Source organism: Carassius gibelio, chromosome B25 (assembly GCF_023724105.1).
Source record: "Carassius gibelio isolate Cgi1373 ecotype wild population from Czech Republic chromosome B25, carGib1.2-hapl.c, whole genome shotgun sequence".
Taxonomy (NCBI): Eukaryota; Metazoa; Chordata; class Actinopteri; order Cypriniformes; family Cyprinidae; genus Carassius; species Carassius gibelio.
This window is the reverse complement of record NC_068420.1, coordinates 17,985,369-18,006,030: the sequence shown is the minus strand read 5'-3', so window position 1 is coordinate 18,006,030 and position 20,662 is coordinate 17,985,369. Positions and strand designations below refer to the sequence as shown.

The following is a 20,662-nucleotide window of genomic DNA, read 5'->3' as shown; positions in this document are numbered from 1 at the left end:
TCATTTTCGTTGATCCTAGTTTCCACCTTCAAGTATTTTGGTACCTGCTTTGTTCGTTTCTAGGTTTCTAAGATTGTTGTCAATTTTTTTTTTCTTAATTGATTAGCCCTGCTTGTTATTTGTTATTTTTTTTTTTTTCATCAGACCAACTAGATCTCTGAGCGAGAGGCAAATACTTTTTTTTACTGTTCTTCCTTGGTTAGTGGGCAGAGCACGAGACAAGCGCATAAATGCTGACGATTGGCTGAGGTAGAGTAAAATTTCATTGTAAGCCAATCAGAGGTAGAGTTGGGCGGGTGTTCGAAAGCACGCATAGTAGTGATGGGAATTCGGCTCTTTTGACTCAGCTCACTGAAAAGAGCCGGCTCTTTGGCTCACAAACGGCTCTTTAAATGACTTTGACTATAATATTTCAATTTTTATTACATAATTATTTAATTTCTATAGGCTAAATTTGAAAAAATAGAGTTGGCTCTTCAGATATGCGAGCCAGCTCCCGAAGTTCAACTAAAAAGCCGGCTCTTAGAGTCGGCTCATTCGCGAATCGCGAACGACTCATCAAAAGCTCATTCGCGAACGAGTCGATCCATCATCACTAACGCTCATTCGCGAACGACCCATCATCGGACAGGACAGGACACACAACGAACAACACAAGCCAGTCAGTCAACGAGAGACAGGTATGGCGACGAGCCCAAATAATCCAAAAGTAGCCTTCTCTAAATAGAAGTATATACATTACTTTTTCCTTCAAGAAATTAAAGAAACAATAAAAGGAAATATCAAAAGTTCCCAAAAATCTATCGTGTTATTTGCATTGATCCACTATATAAACATAATATCTACATACATGCCATTTGATTGGAGGCTAGTCTCACTTTGTCCCACAGCAACTTTTTTTTTAGATGTGTGTACAATGTTTCATGTTTCTGTTAATAATGTATTGTATTAAGTGTCCATTTCATTATAATATTCAGATTTATCATAAATAATTGAACATGCACATGTATTTTAAGTTCCTTTAAAGAGGGGTAGAGGTGGGGTCACGTTTGAGCATTTAAAATTAAATTTTACTTGAAAGTAACGCAATAGTTACTTTCTTAAGTAACTAGTTACTTTAAAAATTTGTAACTGAGTTACTAATTTAGTTACTTTTTGGAAGAAGTAACTAGTAACTGTAACTAATTACTTTTTAAAAGTAACTTGCCCAACACTGGTTGGGTGGTACTGAGAGTTATGAAAACAGAGTGAGGCTGGTGGAGTAATTGAAAATGAGCAACACCTGCACCACCCACCGGTCTAGAGTCCCATGGAGGAGCTCCAGAAGGATGGAGGAGTAACAACAGTGAAGGATGATAGAGGACCAGGGGCCTGTTTCAGAAAGGATTTTAAGTGAAAACTCTTGAGTATGTTAACTTCCCTCTTCGGGAACTCGAACTGTATCGAGCGCTTTTGGGGAACGGCTTTGGCAAGAACAACTCTGAATATCGTGTGCAATCAGTCCAGTGGAAGAGCATGAAGTCACAGGCGGGATGAAGTAGCGACCAGGAAGCTACAAAAGCATGTGCCGTGCAGCTGGCTTCAGCTTCGCGTCTTTCAGCAAGCGCTCTGTGTGTGCATGCTCAAAAGTCTGTCTTGTAAGTCTTATTTACTGTTGTCCGTCCCAATAAAGACATAATGCCAAAGTGCAAAGCAAAGACTAGACACGTGAAGGGCGAATCCAAATCGCACTGTAAATTGTGTGTTCCTCCCTGCCAACGCTACATCACGGCTGTGGATACACATGATTTATGCGTTGTTTGCCTGGGGTCGAAGCGCGCTGAGTCGGCTCTCGAGGGAGCTGACTGTCCGCATTGTGATCGATTGCCGATGCGGACGCTTCGATCCCGGAGGGCTCTCTTCGAGGAGGGAGCCTTTGCCAGCGTTTCCCGCGGTGCTGGCCCCGCTTCTGCCGAGGCAGAATGGCTGCTGCACTCGTGGGGTTCGCAGGTGGATCTGGCGGAGGGTATGGAGACTGGCCAGTCCTTATCTCCTTCCTCATCTGCCAGATCCGTCGCCCAAACCCTGGGTTCGTAAGCACGCTCGTCGATTTCTTCCCCCCAGGGTGAGGGGTCGACACTCCACCTCTCTTCATCCGATGAGGTAGATGTGAAAACGATTAGTAGGGATTCGCCACCCCTATCGCCCCAGTATGAGGAGCTGTAGGAGGTGGTTACTCGCGCAGTTGATAAGTAAAAAATTGAGTGGCCTGCAGAGAAAAAATATGAGCAGCAGAAAAGTAAACTAGAGACAGCCACCTCGAGCCCGGAGCCTTCCCTTTTTTCCCGACCTCCACGAAGAAATAGCGAGGTCGTGGAAACACCCTTGTTTGACCCGTCTTCGGAGAAGACCCAGTTCGGAGATACCCACGCCACTAGCGAGCTCCTCATACCGCAAGGCTCAAAAACAGAGCTTCACCACTCGTGCTCCCCCACGCCGGGACCGAGGGTCTAACGCTCTGAGTCGGGGACTTCCAATCCAAAATCAGATCTTCGTGCAATTATCGAAGCCAGGAAGTCCTCGACGAAGAGTTCCTGACGCGAGAGTCGCAGTGACCTTGTGGGTAACACCTAATGTGGTAGAGCGGTGTCCACTTCATTATACGGTACCCGTCTCACCCCGGTGCCCTCTGGAGGCCGATTTGCCAACCCTGCCAGTGTTTCAGGGCGCAGCGGTCTCCCGCGAGCGTAACTCCCAGTTATGTCCGCCCGCAAGCGTAGTGGAGCTGGGAAGCTCACCACACCTTCGGGGGCCTCTTACACCAGAGATCAGTCTCAAGAGACTGATTCCCTTACATTATCTTACATTATCTAGGCGGTTCGACATCGAGGTGTCGTTCTCACCCATATGAGGGAGCTGGGTTTGAGACTGAATGCCAAGAAGAGTGTACTTTCTCCAGTTCAGAGAACCAGGAAGGAAAGTATTGACTCGATCCGAGCAGGATACTAGGCATAGTATTGGATTCGACCACGATGCAGGCACATTTGTCACCTGCTCGGATCGAGTCAATACTTTCCTCAGTCAAGAGAGTCAGAGAAGGCCAGTCACTCACTGTCAAGCAGTTTCAGAGACTGTTAGGGCTCATGGCAGCTGCGTCCAACATGATACCTTTTGGCCTCCTGCACATGAGGCCCCTACAGTGGTGGCTCAAGACCAATGGGTTTTCCCCGAGGAAAAACCATTGCGAACTATCAAGGTCACGTTCCTTAGACATATGGAAGAAACCTTGGTTCTTGAATCAGGGCCCGGTCTTGGGAGCTCTTGGGAGCTGTGTAACGCTAGCAACAGATGTGTCCCTCACTTGTTGGGGTGCGGTCATGAGTGGCCACCCTGTCCGCACTCTGTGGAGCAGTCGCCATCTGACATGGCACATCAATTGTCTAGAAATGCTAGCAGTGTATCGAGCATTGAAATATTTCCTCCCAGACCTGAGAGGCTGTCATGTGTTAGTGCCGACAACACAGCGGTGGTCTCTTATATCAATCACCAGGGGGGTCTGCGTTCATGCCCCTTGTACAAGCTGGTATACCAGATCCTCCTGTTGTCCCAGGGCAAACTCCTCTCTTTAAGAGCAGTGTATATTCCTGGGAGATTGAATATGGGAGCAGACATGCTGTCGAGACCGGGGCGAAGGCCCGGGGAATGGATGCTTCACCCTGAGGTCGTGAAGCAGATATGGCAGATATTTGGCAAAGCTCAGTTGGACCTCTTCGCGACCCGAAGGACATCGCAATTTCCCCTCTGGTTCTTTCTAGTTCACCCAGCTCCACTGGGACTAGATGCCATGGCACAGACTTGGGCGAGGCTTCGTCTGTACACCTTTCCCCCCATCGCTCTGCTCCCGGGAGTTCTGGCGAGAGTACGCCGGGATGGGGTCCGTCTGTTATTAGCAGCCCCGTTCTGGTCGGGTCGAGTATGGTTCACAGATCTGATCTCTCTCCTCGACGGCTCTCCATGGGAGATTCCGATCAGGACAGATCTACTCTCCTGCAAAATAATCTACCCTCGCCCGGAGCTGTGGAAGTTGCCCTGAGGGGGCACAATTCCTAGCTTCCGGTCTCTCAATCGAGGTTGTTGAGACCCTCCTCCAATCCAGAGCTCCCTCTACGAGGAAACTGTACGCCCTGAAGTGGAAACTCTTCACTTCACGGTGCAGAGACCGCCAGCTTGACCCTATTAACTGCCCAGTTGCTACAGCTAGGCTGTCTGCAGGGTTAACTCACTCCACCCTAAAGGTGTACGTGGCGACAATAGCTGCTTACCATGTCCCTTTCAATGGTCAGTCAGTGTGTAGGCACCACCTAGTTACACGTTTCCTCTGCGGTGCACTGAGGCTGAGACCTCCAGTACGGTCCCGTATTCCCCCGTGGGACTTGGTTGTGGTATTAGAGGCTTTCTGTAAAGCTCCATTCGAGCTAATTCAAGATATTTCAGATAGACATCTGACCCTTAAGACTGCCCTGTTACTGGCGATTACGTCCAGCTTTTGCTGAGCTCGTTCTTCTTACTTTTTTCATCACATGTCACATTAGAATTTATTTTCAAAAAAAATTAACAAAATGTTCTAAAAGGTGAAGTAAAGTGCCTAACGAGTGTTTAATAATGATACAATGATTTATAATTGTAATAAATATAATCATTTACAATCTGTTATTATTGCATTAATGTATAACAATACTGAGGTGCAAATGGGCCTAGTATGTTTCTGCCAGTATAAAGTAAAACTAACATCTAATTATTATTTACAATTAACCTGTTGCAAAGAACTGCTACTTTTACATGGTAAATATAATATATCCTGAATCCAGAGATACTTGCACTTAGCCTACTGTAAATAGGTTCTATTGCTAAGAAAGTATGTTAATTCCACTTAGTGTAAATAGCAACAGCCGTATTATTCTTACTCTATTGGGAGATAATTTATAAAAATAAGAAAAATGCACTTAAAATATTATTATTAGTATATATATATATATATATATATATATATATATATATATATATATATATATATATATATATATATATATATATTCCCATGAGATACCATAAAATGATTAGCTATTAGTTCATTAATCTATTGTTCTGCCAATTTTCACCTGTAATATTATAACACTGGTAAGAAATACATTTGTATTGAGTCTGAAGTATGCAGATGGCTTTTTGGTGGGAGCTGTTGCCATGGTGAATCGTAATATCAATGCTCCATTTTTAATAGCTTTTTATAGTTATGGTGCACATGCTTAACTCAGTCAGTCAATTTAGAGTTGATTAAACCAACTCATTTCAGCTGTTCTGTAACTGAAAACTCAAGAGTTTCCCATCTCAGAGTGAGTCAACTCAAGAGTTCAAGTTTAAACTAAGAGTTGGTTGAACCTCCTTATTGAAACGGGCCCCTGGCCTGGCTATTATTTTGTGTTTTGGTTTTGTTTGTGTGCAGAAGTCATTCGGGAGGGGCTGTCATGCTCTTTTGTGTTTATTTTGTTAATAAAGTTTTATTTGAATGTTCATTAATTCTAGGGGTGGACGATTATGGCCTAAAATCAAAACCTCGATTAATTGACCATTTTACCTCGATTAATGAACGATTATTTTGTTTCTTTTTTTTTTTTTTTTTTGCTCTCATAGTTCACTGACAAGGTTTGTACTGTAAATATGATTGACTATCAGCAGTTATTTTATATATGTTCGTAACATTTCTTACTAGGGTATCGTTTGAATTTTATCAATTCTGATTCTTATCGATTCCTAGTTTCGATTCCAATAAGATAAAAAATCCAATAAAAAAAAAATTAAGTCAAACATTTAGATGTCAAACATTTTTACAAAGCATTCTGTTGCAGCTGAATAACATGAGCAAAAATCTGCAGCCTACAAAACACTGCAAGAGGAATTTTGCCTGTGATTAAAAAAATACCATACCATAGCAAAAACAACTAGATTAATATAAATTAATATTGTATAAATATTAAAGTGTTAAAGACAAGTAATAAGATAGGTCAGTAATAAGAAAGGAACAAACAAATCAATTAGCAAAATCATAAATAAATACAACTAAACTAAATTTCAGGTACAGAAACTAATTAAAAGTTTAAAACACAGCATAGTTTTCTTTTTATAAATAAAAGAATGATCAATCAAGTAAAGTTATTAAATATATTCAGTCAAGATCAGTGAATGGTTTTCTTTTGTTATTTGATTAACATTAATGACATGCTGCACACAAACATGCTATAATAAGTTTTGAGATTCTAAGCTACTTTATTGATAAATCACAGGACAGTGCTGACAACTAGTTTCTGTGTTCCTCTGTGTGCGTGATCTTCTGTTCTGAAGCTACTGTTTATATGAGTGTTCGTGCCACAATGCAGCTGCGCGAACATGGGAGCTCGATATAATAATACACATCCGACTGTCTAAATGCTTGAATGTCCAAACCATAAAACAAATACAACTGACAAAGTTTAGTGAAGACGCAAGGCCATTAGTATGTGTTGAACCGGCGTTCACCTCCGTGTTTTGCTTTTATGCCACTGACTGGAGAGCAGATTCATGTGGCTACACACGCGCTAGTATGCTTTTAAGGGGGAAGTGTTAACAGGATTAAATAACCGACATGGGAAAATTATGTCGGTTAGAGGTTATGAAATTCGGTTTTTATTATTTTTCGATTAATTGTCCAGCCCTAATTAGTTCCCACCTCTTCTACACATGACTACGAATGGTGTTGCATTAGTGCAGGTGTTGCTCTTTTTCAATTACTCCACTGGCCTCGATCTGTTCCTATGGCTTTTGGCCCCGCCCAACTCATCACAGTGTAGTGCAAAACATGTACTTTATAATTTTGCATACTGGGAAATTGTGAAATCAGGGTTTCTTCAGGGTTTAATCAGTCAAATTTAAGACTTTTTTATGACAATTAGGATTTAAATTTATGACCTACACGAATTATGATAAATAACTTATCTTTAATTTTATTATTTTAATTTTAAAACAAGAGCAAAAAGAAGCAAATTCGGTGTACAAGTGTTTTGAGACTCCTTTCTCTGCGTGAGCCCTGAACACCTGAAGACCGTGGGGCTCTTTCACACCCTTTTCTGTTTATTCTATACTGCGATTAGTATTTGTTCGTTCATGTGCAGGAGGGACTGTCCGTGATACGCGGCTCTGTCTCCGCACCGAACACAGCGCGTGAGTAAATGGCTACTCAGTTCAGCTTTTCCACGTCTTGTGTTTGGATGCTTGATATTGATTGATCTGCTGCCACAGCAGTGATGCAGAAGGTGTTACTGACTACAGCTGTCAGATAGTGATGTCATAAGAAGTGTTAGTAGTTGTTGAATTTGTTTGTTTTATCATCAGTCCACTGAAGTTTAAAAAATGATCTATTTCCAACTGGTTCATCCCATGTCAGAAACCCAGATGATGTTGTGATATTGGTCACTCTGAGATTCTCGATCACATGGCAGCTGTGTCCAGTGTGATACCTTTTGGCCTGCTGTACATGAGACCTTTGCAGTAGTGGCTTGGGACCAAAGGGACAACCCAATACTTAGACTTGTGGAAGAAACTATCACAGGGTTCCTGTCACATGGCCCTGTGTTGGGGGCTCCTTGTTGTCTTGTAACGCTAACAACAGATTTCTCCCTCATGGGCTGGGGAGCGGTCATAGCCGCCCAAGGTCTGTAGGGAAGGCCACCATCTCATATGGCACATAATTTGCCTGGAGATGCTGGCCATGTTTCAGGCTCTGAAACAATTTTACCTAGACTGAAGAAGTGTGGTCTCTCACGACGCACCTTCACCAATTGTGTGGATGCTCTTGTTCCTCTGAGATTCCAAGGCATCTGCATACTCAACTACATTGACAATTTGTTTGAACCTAGCTCTTCTGAGAATTTGACTGTTCAGAACTGAGATGTTGTCCTCACCCATATTCAAGACCTGGGGTTAAGGCTAAGCGCCAGGGAAAGTGTGCTTTCTCCACTACAGGGGAAGTCGTGGCCTAATGGTTAGAGAGTCGGACTAGCAATTGGAGGGTTGTGAGTTCAAAGTCTCGGGCCGGCAGGAATTGAAGGGGGGGGGGTGCATGTACAGTGCTTGGCTGTATGTCACGACACTTTTTCTTCACTTTCACTACAGAGAACCACTTATCTGGTTGTGGTGTGGGATTCGACCACGATGCAGACACTGGTGTCTCCTGTTCAGATTGAGTCAATGATCACAGCCATGAAGAGAGGGTGAGAATGCTAGTCAAAAACGGTTGGGTCTGATGGCAGCTGCATCCAACATTATACCTTTTGGCCTGCTGTACATGAGACCTTTGCAGTGGTGGCTCAGGGGCAACCCACTTTGCATGATCAAGGTCACACGGCGATGCTTTCATGCTTTAGACATGTGGATGAAACTTTGGCAAGCCATAGTTGTGGAGCTACTAGCCCTACTCGATGACTCTCCATGGAAGATTCCCATCTAGCAGGATCTCCTCTCTCAGGTGGGGGTAACATCTTTTCACCCAAGTCCGGAGTTGTGGAAACTGTGGGTGTGGCCCCTGAGGGTGCACAACTCATAGATTCCTGTCTCTCAACTGAGGTTGTTGAGACCATACTCTAGTCCACAGCTCCCTCCACAAGTGAACTGTACTCCTTGAAGTGGATTGTGTTCAATTCATTGGCATTTACAAGTTAGACTCCTAAAAAACACCTTTCTTGCAAACAAGTAAAGCGATAAATGACTTGCATTTTAGACATATTATTGCTTGTTATTGCTCAGTTTTGCTAATGAAAATAGTTCCAAACAGATCACAGCACTGTTTTGCGTCTCTTAGCAATGGACAGTGTTCACTTACTAAATGAATCAGCTTTTTGAATGAATCAGTTGAATAAATGATTCAGTTATTCACTCATTATCACAGTCAAATTCTTTGTTTCTGAGTGAATCTACTGGCGGTTTTAATTTCACATTTTGACTTTTTTATGTTATAAATTATTTCAAATATCAGTAATCAACTTTTTATGTCAAAACCAAAACATTAGACTAATTTATACATCTGTATCTGCAGTTTAAATTCATCCATGTGCCCTCTGAGGTACATAAACTGTGTAAATACACGCTATTTCAGATGAACATCATGTTGGAAGGATAGACACCAAGTACCGGACGAAGTGGTTCTTATTCTTAGCCAAAAATACAAAATTGAAGAAATTGTTCAAACTGAAGACAACCTTGATACTCCAACTGTGTATGAACATTTATATATATACAGTATTGTTCAAAATAATAGCAGTACAATGTGACCAGTAGGTTCAGTAGATTGTCAGAAAACAAACAAGACCCAGCATTCATGATATGCACGCTCTTAAGGCTGTGCAATTGGGCAATTAGTTGAAAGGGGTGTGTTCAAAAAAATAGCAGTGTCTACCTTTGACTGTACAAACTCAAAACTATTTTGTACAAAAAATTTTTTTCTGGGATTTAGCAATCCTGTGAATCACTAAACTAATATTTAGTTGTATGACCACAGTTTTTTAAAACTGCTTGACATCTGGGTGGCATGGAGTCAACCAACTTGTGGCACCTCTCAGCTGTTATTCCACTCCATGATTCTTTAACAACATTCCACAATTCATTCACATTTCTTGGTTTTGCTTCAGAAACAGCATTTTTGATATCACCCCACAAGTTCTCAATTGGATTAAGGTCTGTAGATTGGGCTGGCCACTCCATAACATTAATTTTGTTGGTTTGGAACCAAGACTTTGCCCGTTTACTAGTGTGTTTTGGGTCATTGTCTTGTTGAAACAACCATTTCAAGGGCATGTCCTCTTCAGCATAGGGCAACATGACCTCTTCAAGTATTTTAACATATGCAAACTGATCCATGATCCCTGGTATGCGATAAATAGGCCCAACACCATAGTAGGAGAAACATGCCCATATCATGATGCTTGCACCTCCATGCTTCACTGTCTTCACTGTGTACTGTGGCTTGAATTCAGAGTTTGGGGGTCGTCTCACAAACTGCCTGTGGCCCTTGGACCCAAAAAGAACAATTTTACTCTCATCAGTCCACAAAATGTTCCTCCATTTCTCTTTAGGCCAGTTGATGTGTTCTTTGGCAAATTGTAACCTCTTCTGCACATGCCTTTTTTTTAACAGAGGGACTTTGCGGGGGATTCTTGAAAATAGATTAGCTTCACACAGACGTCTTCTAACTGTCACAGTACTTACAGGTAACTCCAGACTGTCTTTGATCATCCTGGAGGTGATCATTGGCTGAGCCTTTGCCATTCTGGTTATTCTTCTATCCATTTTGATGGTTGTCTTCCGTTTTCTTCCACGTCTCTCTGGTTTTGCTCTCCATTTTAAGGCATTGGAGATCATTTTAGCTGAACAGCCTATCATTTTTTGCACCTCTTTATAGGTTTTCCCCTCTCTTTTCCCCTCTCTAATCAACTTTTTAATCAAAGTACGCTGTTCTTCTGAACAATGTCTTGAACGACCCATTTTCCTCAGCTTTCAAATGCATGTTCAACAAGTGTTGGCTTCATCCTTAAATAGGGGCCACCTGATTCACACCTGTTTCTTCACAAAATTGATGACCTCAGTGATTGAATGCCACACTGCTATTTTTTTGAACACACCCCTTTCAACTAATTCAACTAATTGCCCAATTGCACAGCCTTAAGAGCGTGCATATCATGAATGCTGGGTCTTGTTTGTTTTCTGAGAATCTACTGAACCTACTGGTAACTTGTTTGCCACGTAGCAATAAAAAAATATACGAAAAACCTTGATTATTCTGGTTAGTCACATTGTACTGCTATTATTTTGAACAATACTGTATAAAGCGATTTGCTGCCGCTGCTCTCCGTTTGTTTAATTTTGGGCTTTTTACTTCGGTTTTTATAGTATTTTTAGCTGTTTATTGCCCTGCTGATATACTCACCGATTACTGCATTCATACTAGTTATACTTGGCTCTTTTTATTCTCTACCTGACTTTTCTGTTTGAGCCAAAAATGTGGATCAGCAAGTCGGCGATATTGCTGTGCTTCTCCTCACAAGTTCCTCGTCAGCCTTGTTTCAATACTCGGCTGCTGAGATTCTCAAACTTTGCTTCAATCTGTCTGCCTTAGCAGTTTTAAAATCTATGCTGCACCCTGGCCTGGAATACCCTCGCTTACCTTGACAGGTATAGCTTCATCGTGGGTCTCGACGGGAGTTTTAACATCGATGCCTCCACCTCAATCAACTCCTTCTGGTCCTCATCTCTCCGTCAACCGAGATCACCCAACAAGAGGGTGGACCACAGTGTGCTAACAAGTCCACCTAGGTCCGCTAATGCTAGCTCTGTCTCCCACAAGAACAATCTTAGTGATCTCCACTTTGGATTATACAACATCCGATCACTTTCGGGCAAAGTACTTTTTCTTCAGGATTTCATCAATGACCATAAATATGACTTCTTTAGTCTGACAGAGACTTGACACCAACCAAATTACTTTTCCCAGTTGAACGAAGCAACTCCCCCTGGGTTTGTTTACAGCTGTCAACCCCACGCTACAGGTCGCGTACTCAGTTTGTGCAACTTAAAACATTAAGATCCGTCTCTGTCCTTGGACCCCTTTTGTTCATTATCTATCTTCTCCCTATTTTTCATAAACTTAACATCCAGTTACATTGCTATGCAGATGACACCCAGCTCTATCTATCCACCAAACCTACTACATCCATCCCTCCCACCGCTCTATCAAATTGCCTTCAGGAAATCAGATCCTTGTTCTCTCTAAACTTTCTCAAGCTCAACAGTGACAAAACTGAACTCCTCCTTATTGGCACCAAATCCATCCTCTCCAAAATAAATGATTTCTCCATCTTCATTGATAATTCATCTGTGTTCCCTTCCCCTCAGGTTAAGAGTCTGGGTGTCATTATAGATAGCACCACAGCTCTGGAACTCTCTGACCCACCACATTCAACACTCCACGTCCATTACCACTTTCAAAACTCATTTAAAAACACATCTTTTCAGATAAGCAAACTCTTTTTAATTTTTTTATTTGTTTTGATTGTAAGGACACCAACCTTTCTCCTATTGTTTTTAAATAGTTTTATTATGTTATTATATTGATTGCTTTTGCTGATTCAATGCTTAATGGATTGAGTGTTTTATTGTTGCTTTTGTAAGGTGACCTTGAGTGTTGAGAAAGGCGCCTATAAATAAAATGTATTATTATTATTATTATTATATTTATTATATTTATCATATTTATTTATTTGCTTCTTTTCCATTTTGCATTTACTTGTACTTTTACTTTAAATAATTAAGTACATTTAAGATTAAAAAAATACTTTTTGTACTGAAGTACAATAAATATCACACATTTTAAGACTTTTACTCAAGTAATATTCTACACGGTGAATTCATTTTCAGGTAAGATAATTGTACTTTTACTTGAATATGACTTTCAGGTACTTTATACACCACTGATAACTGCTTACTATGACCCTCTGGGTGGTCAGTCATTGGGGGTGAAAGCTGTTGGTATAGGCTTCTTTTATTCTGTGTGGCCAGGAGAAGTACTGGTCCAGACTCTCAGGTGCATCTGTCTTAGCTGTGCTCGCACGACTTTACATAAGACAGGCATTTGACAGTATCGGGAGATTCTCAATTTCATTTCCAAAGTGTTTTCCAATGCAGCGTGAGTCCCCCAAGGGGAACGTCCCAGGTTACGTATGTAACGTTGCGTTTCGTTGCCATATTTCCTGCATCCCTGTGAGCAACTTGCTTCAATTTATCAGTACCTAACATTGCTTGTTTCAGATGTGCTTTTAAGTTCTCTGGTCTCTATGTCACCTCATCTGTGACGTTTCTCCATTCAGTTGGACTGATTTCACATGTGATGGGGCATTCACAAAGTGTTTTCCGATGCAGCGTCTCGTTCCCTCGGGGAACCATTGTGTAATGTATGTGTACTGTATGTACTTATTGTATATCAGCCTGTCACTATTCTGTGATAAGCCTGCTCTCTAGTGGTGACTCATATAGTGATGTATTGAAGTTAATAGTTCAGAGTAAAAACATTTGTCTGCTGTGTATCATTCATCTGCCAGCATACACAACACATGGTTACATTACCCACCTCTAGTCAAAAGTCAATTAGTATTGTTAGCATACTTTTAGCAAGAAACAGATATTTTATAATTTTACGTACTGGTATATTGTGAGATGCAGACAGTTTCTCCTTCAGTTGCTTGATCTTCTGCCACAGCAGTGATGCAGAATGTGTAATTGACTCCAGCAGTCAGACCAGTGATGTTATAGGAAGTGTTAGTAGTTGAACTTCCATTTGTTTTATCACCCTTCCACTGAATTTTAAAGAAAGATCTATTTTCAACCGGTCCATCCCATGTCAGAAACACAGATGATGTTGTGATGATGTTCACAGTGAGATTCCTGATCACACCTGGCTCTGTGTGGGGAGAGAAAAGTAAATTATATGTTGGGGTGGTAAAATAAATGACAACAGATATTTGAATTATACAATTATGATTCGGTAACTTCAGATGGAGATTATGTGCCAGCTCTTGATTGCAATGATTGTTGAATAGATTTAAAAGCCAACCGTCTTATTATTCTAATTTAATTAACAAAATAAATTAATTAAAAATCAAGACACTTAACCCCTAGTTGCTCCAGAGATGTGCGACCTCTGACATATATAGCATTTGTAAGTCGCTTTGGATAAAAGTTCAGCTAAAATGAATACATATATGAATAAATAATAAGTGCCCCTGGAAATCAGTTTGAGGGGAAGCCATTTCATATGAGATAGTTCAATTCAAACACTGATGGTAATAAATATCAATCAATCAATCAATCAATCAATCACCTTTATTTATATAGTGCTTTAAACAAAATACATTGCGTCAAAGCACTGAACAACATTCATTTGGAAAACAGTGTGTCAATAATGCAAAATGATAGTTAAAGGCAGTTCATCATTGAATTCAGTTATGTCATCTCTGTTCAGTTTAAATAGTGTCTGTGCATTTATTTGCAATCAAGTCAACGATATCGCTGTAGATGAAGTGACCCCAACTAAGCAAGCCAGAGGGGACAGCGGCAAGGAACCGAAACTCCATCGGTGACAGAATGGAGAAAAAAACCTTGGGAGAAACCAGGCTCAGTTGGGGGCCAGTTCTCCTCTGACCAGACGAAACCAGTAGTTCAATTCCAGGCTGCAGCAAAGTCAGATTGTGCAGAAGAATCATCTGTTTCCTGTGGTCTTGTCCTGGTGCTCCTCTGAGACAAGGTCTTTACAGGGGATCTGTATCTGTGGCTCTAGTTGTCCTGGTCTCCGCTGTCTTTCAGGGCAATAGAGGTCCTTTCTAGGTGCTGATCCACCATCTGGTCTGGATACGTACTGGATCCGGGTGACTGCAGTGACCCTCTGATCTGGATCTGGTGGCTACGATGACCTCGGAATAAGACAGAAACAGATAAATATTAGCGTAGATGTCATTCTTCTAATGATGTAGAAAGTACGGTGTTATGTGAAGTGTTTCCGGTTCCAGTCTACCTAATTAATGCAGCCTAAAAATCCTTTAACGGATTTGGATATTAAAAGCATATTAGTATGTTATGTGTATGCCAGGTTAAAGAGATGGGTCTTTAATCTAGATTTAAACTGCAAGAGTGTGTCTGCCTCCCGAACAATGTTAGGTAGGTTATTCCAGAGTTTAGGCGCCAAATAGGAAAAGGATCTGCCGCCTGCAATTGATTTTGATATACTAAGTATTATCAAATTGCCTGAGTTTTGAGAACGTAGCAGACATAGAGGAGTATAATGTAAAAGGAGCTCATTCAAATACTGAGGTGCTAAACCATTCAGGGCTTAAAAGTAATATGCAATATTTTAAAATATATACAATGTTTGATAGGGAGCCAGTGTAGTGTTGACAGGACCGAGCTAATATGGTCATACTTCCTGGTTCTAGTAAGAACTCTTGCTGCTGCATTTTGGACTAGCTGTAGTTTGTTTACCAAGCGTGCAGAACAACCACCCAATAAAGCATTACAATAGTCTAACCTTGAAGTCATAAATGCATGGATTAACATTTCTGCATTTGACATTGAGAGCATAGGCCGTAATTTAGATATATTTTTGAGATGGAAAAATGCAGTTTTACAAATGCTAGAAACGTGGCTTTCTAAGGAAAGATTGCGATCAAATAGCAGACCTAGGTTCCTAACTGATGACGAAGAATTGACAGAGCAACCATCAAGTCTTAGACAGTGTTCTAGGTTATTACAAGCAGAGTTTTTAGGCTCTATGATTAACACCTCTGTTTTTTCTGAATTTAGCAGTAAGAAATTACTCGTCATCCAATTTTTTATTTCAACTATGCATTCCATTAGTTTTTCAAATTGGTGTGTTTCACCGGGCTGCGAGGAAATATAGAGCTGAGTATCATCAGCATAACAGTGAAAGCTAACACCATGTTTCCTGAAATATGAAAATAATCTTCATCTCTGGTTTTATTGTTTAAAGTGTTATTTATAGTTGTGATATCTTCATGTTATTAAGAGCAAACTTCTTTTATTATATTTAATATCATAATTGCTATTTAACATTACCCTTAAATTGTTGATTATGCAGGGGAAGCTGCATATACACTTTTTCATTATGTGTGTATTACTTTACATAATGACACATATTGTTCCAGTTGAGGTTATTTGTCAGCCCCCTAATTCATACTCTGGGTACATTCTTCATTTCTTTGCCTTATTTAAATGTGTGGTATTGCAAATTGCCATCTCAGATGAGTTCACCTTGAATAATCATGACAAAATTCCACTAATATTAATTTTCTATCTATGATATTCAAATTCATACATTATCTTAAACTCAGCATACTGTACTGTCTGAGATGAAGTACTTTTGCATCCTTAGAACTATATATTTAAAAATGAAGATGGCAGATATTTCTTACTATAACATTTGAGATGAAGAAAGTGTCGCTGACTTATGAGATATGAAGTGTTACTAGTTTTGTACGTTTTACATTCGTTCTTTATTCGAGTGCGGAAAAAAGTTAGCTGAAATGGCTTCGGTGGTGGATGTTATTCAGGAATCTCCTTCTGAAGAACTGCTTTCGTTGCATTCATAGGAGCAGTTGTTGCAGATAGCAGAGTTTTATAAAATAGAAATAACTTGTAAGGACAGGAATATAAAGGAAACTTTGCGGAGCATACTGAAAAGTAATCTTGTTAAGTTGGGTGTTTTAGAAAGGCCCTTAGTAGAGGAAATGGCTGGTCCTTCTGTGGGAGATCATGCGTTTCGTTTGAGAGTATTAGCTTTGAAAGAAAAAGCGTTGGAAATGCAAAATTAGAGTTACGAAATTGTGAATTGAAACATGAGTTTGCATTAAAATCAATGGAATTAGAAACGGCTAATAAGAAGGGTGCGGCTGTCTCTGAATTTTATCTGGGACGAAATCGGAGGATGGTTCCTCCTTTTTGCGAAAGAAATTTTGAGAAATACATTAGTCATTTTGAGAGAGTTGCTATTACTTTAAAGTGGCCTGCAGATTTTTGATGTTTATTACTGCCATTTGTGATCACTGGCAAGGCGCAAGAAGCTTACTCCGCCTTGACTATAGATGAAGCAGCAGATTATAAAACCGCGATATCCACAATTTTAAAAGACTATGAATTAGTTCCAGAGGCGTATAGACAGCGTTTCAGACATTTTGTAAAACTTTCTGGTCAGACTTATGTGGAGTTTGCGTATGAGAAAGAGATTTTGATTGATCGATGGTGCGCGTCTAAAAAATCTGAAAGCAGAGAACAGTTGCGACAACTGATGTTGGTGGAAGACTTAAAAAATGTCTTGCCTGCTGTTCTTTCTACATATTTATATTAAATGAACAGAAAGCTGAGACACTTCACAACGCTGCTATGTTAGCTGATGACTTTGTGCTGAAGCATAAGGTAGCATTTAAGGAGAAGTCATGGGACCGATCTCCTGTTTCTTCATCAGTCTTAAGTTCAAAAAAATCATTTGGTAATAAAACATGGACTCCTTCTGATGACAGGGCTTACTTTTATTGTAAAGCTTCTGGACATTTGATTAAAAACTGTCCCGTTGTTAAAAAGAAGTCTAGCCCAAAGTCTTGTTGGTTTGATTTCAGGTGATTTTCCTTTTAAATCTGTTCTTTAGTCTGTCTCCATGATTCAGCTCGAGAAGGCTGGATATGGGCCATTGCTGAATAGTGGAACTGTCTAGTTGTAGTGAGTGTGTGCCAGTTAGCATCCTCCGAGATACTGGGGCTACTTTGTCATTCATTTTGGAGGTAGTATTATCATTGTTTGAGAAGACTGCTACTGGTACTTTTGCTCTAGTTCGAGGTTTTGAAATGGGAGTTCTAGAAGTTCCATTATAACTTGTTCACTTGAACTCTGAATTGGTGTCGGGGAACGTGATAGTAGGTGTTCATTCGTCTTTGCCCATTCCTGACGTAACTTTCATCCTGGAAAACTATTTAGCTGGAGGCAGTCCACATGAGTTATTCAAATGTGCAACCTGTAAATGGTTCTGTAAAACCTGTAAAAGGTTCTGTAAAAATTTGCAACTGTGATTTCTTCCCTTACCGATTTGCTAAGTCCTAAGCTATTGTTTCACTGGTCAGACTCGTGTCAGGGTGCTTTTGAGAATGTAAAATTCTTCTTGAATTCAGCGCGTGTTTTGGTGGCACTGGATCACTTAAGACCTTTTAGTCTTGCTAGTGGTGGAAATTATGATTATTTCTAGAGATTCGTTCATTTTCAGTTCGTTCACCAAAATGATTTGTTCAGAATCGTTCAATGATTTGTTCAGTTATCATTTCTTTGTATTACACAAAATATGCCAGCAGGTGGCAAAAAAAGAGTGTATTATGTGTTATGTCTTTAGTCAACGAAAGTATTCACTTCTTACAAAAACTGATCTGGCTTTATTAAAATGTGTGTATAATCGCATTCAATATATAAAGTCTAAGTAAGTTGTTTAGATGAACAAAGCACAAGGTTTTCTTGCCTAATTAGCATTTTAATTGTTTGGTCAGACAGTTTGTATATTATATATTCACATTCATAAATCGGGGATTAAACGTGGAGTAGCTAAAAATCAAAACAAGCGTATGTGCACAGTACTGTACCTTTGCATTTTCCAAGATTGACATGCTAAATGGCAGACTAAACCGGTTTACTCTCATTCATTACGTTCACGAACGAGATAAGCTATGTAACAGTTAATTTCATTCACGAACGACATGTATCCGTTCTTTCAGCTCATTCACGAATGACATGTGTTTCAGTTCAGTCATTTCATTCACGAACGAGATGTACTAAATCTTTCAACTCGTGCAAGAGCGACATGGGTATCAGTTCAGTCATTGCGTTCACGAACGATAAGATCTCTAGATCTAGTTCAGACTCATATGAAACTCGTTCATTGAAGGGCGTATTCGTTCACTACACTGAACAAATCGCATACTCTGTCACATCTCATACCCGAAGGCTATTGGCTCGAGGTTGAGTACTTCTTTGACAGGATGAAATGGTTCGGTTACCCGGTTCACCGAGCTGTGGAGGGAGGAAATTCACTTAACGAGAAATATGAGTCAGTGGATTACGTGAACAAGAACGATTCGTTCACCTAAAAGATTTGTTCAAAAAGAACGATTCGTTCACGAACGACACATCACTAAGTCTTGCAGTGGATGCGAGTGACGTGGGCGCGGGAGCTATTCTTCAGCAGAGGGGTTCTGATGAGGTAGAACACCCTGTCTGTTACTTGTCAAAGAAGTGTGTTGCTGCCCAAAGAATTATTCTACTATTGAGAAGGAGGCTTTGGCTTTAGTCTTTGCAATCTGTCATTTTGAAGTCTATTTGACTTGCTCTCATTCTTATACTTAGAAAAAAGTCTAAATATATTTGAGCTACACCTACTTGTGCTCTGGGAATCCATTGTTATATGGTAGGGGGCGCTATTACACATCTTTTGTACAGAATTTCCGAAACACATGCGATGACATGCAAACAACAGATGCTTCCACATGTAATCTAACACAAACATCAGACATAAAACGGCACCAAAATGGTGTAACATGATGGGATAAAATGTCAAACCTTGAAGAGGTAATGCCTTTGGGGTCTTGATAAACATCTACTTTTGGATTATCATTCGTCAGTTTGTTCTTAAATTATGCCCTCAAAATGGCTGACATGAGAAAATTTGATACGATTCGACTTGGCAAGACCCACCGAATCTAAAGAGAGTTTAGTGACTTTTGGTCAAACCATTCAAAAGTTATAAGCAAAAATATAAATTTTTCATATCTCCTGACCACTAAGTTGAACCGAAACACTGCAGGTAGTCATGCTTGTTATAACACTAACCAAGTTGGGCCTAAAAATGCAATACCGTTGCAGAGATACAGCCTCACATGCATTTTTGCATGCTTTTCATAGAATTTGTTCACTTGGTTTTCAAGAATGGTTGGACAAATCAACCTGAATTCCATAACTTTTTGCCGGCATGGTCTGTACATGATCTAAGCCAATTTTCAATTGAAAATCGGACTAACCGTCTGGGACGAGTTCTAAAAAGTCTGTTTTTCAAACATTTAAAAAAAACTAAACTTTACCATTTTTTTTATTCATGAGCCAAGGATTCAGCGGAAAAAATAACATATTGACATATAACATATAACATACACAAATTTCCTATGGTTAGTTTTTAGACTGTCCTCTATCAGTGTGACAAACGTTTTTAGGGGCTGCCATAGACGCGATGGCGGAAGAAGAATAAGAATTACACCAACTTGACATTTGGTCCCTAATAATATGCTAGATTTTATTATACTGCATGGAATTGATCTTACTAATACAGATATTGTACCTCAAAGTGATGATGTTACCGACCACCACCTTGTATCGTGCATGCTGCATATTATTGATATAATGTATCAGAATCAGAATCAGAATCAGAATCAGAATGAGCTTTATTGCCAGGTATGTACACATACGAGGAATTTGTTTTCGTGACAGAAGCTCCGCAGTACAACAGAATGACAGCGACAGAACATAAAACACATAATAAAAGAATAAAAAATACAAATAAGTAGAGAGTGAATAACAATATACAAATGACAATTGTAGGCAAGTATATTACAAAATGAAGTTATGTATGTACATATATATTGTGTGCAAAAATTAAGTGTATATGACTACACGTCATTTTCATGGTAGAACGAATGTTCCAACCACCAAAGACACATTCCCAGATAACCTGCCTGATTTGTCTCAACTGCTTTGTGTATCCATAAATGAACTAGACTAAATAATTGATCAAATTAAAAAAGGTTAGAGAAGAAATTAATGCACAATGGTACAAGAGTAACAATTCATTCTCTAGAGCAAATGTAGAAAAACTGCAGTGCTTCACAGCTATAGGACAGGAAGAGCTAAATAAACTTATCACTATATCTAAAACAATGTTTATTAGATGCTGTACCTACTAAATTACTGAAAGAGTTGTTACCTGTAGCAGAAGAATCATTTTGGAATATTTTTA

The 20,662-nt window shown here is 39.9% G+C and overlaps 1 protein-coding gene across 1 annotated transcript in view; it reads right to left on the bottom strand.

The window, feature by feature from the left end:
• The window catches only part of LOC128014057 (tenascin-X), a 196,155-nt gene that overhangs the window by 128,662 nt on the left and 46,831 nt on the right, over positions 1-20,662 (bottom strand). The window contains exon 8 of the mRNA XM_052597295.1: positions 13,256-13,513. Within this exon, the coding sequence (XP_052453255.1) occupies positions 13,256-13,513 (258 nt within the window). The remainder of the gene's footprint in view (positions 1-13,255; positions 13,514-20,662) is intronic.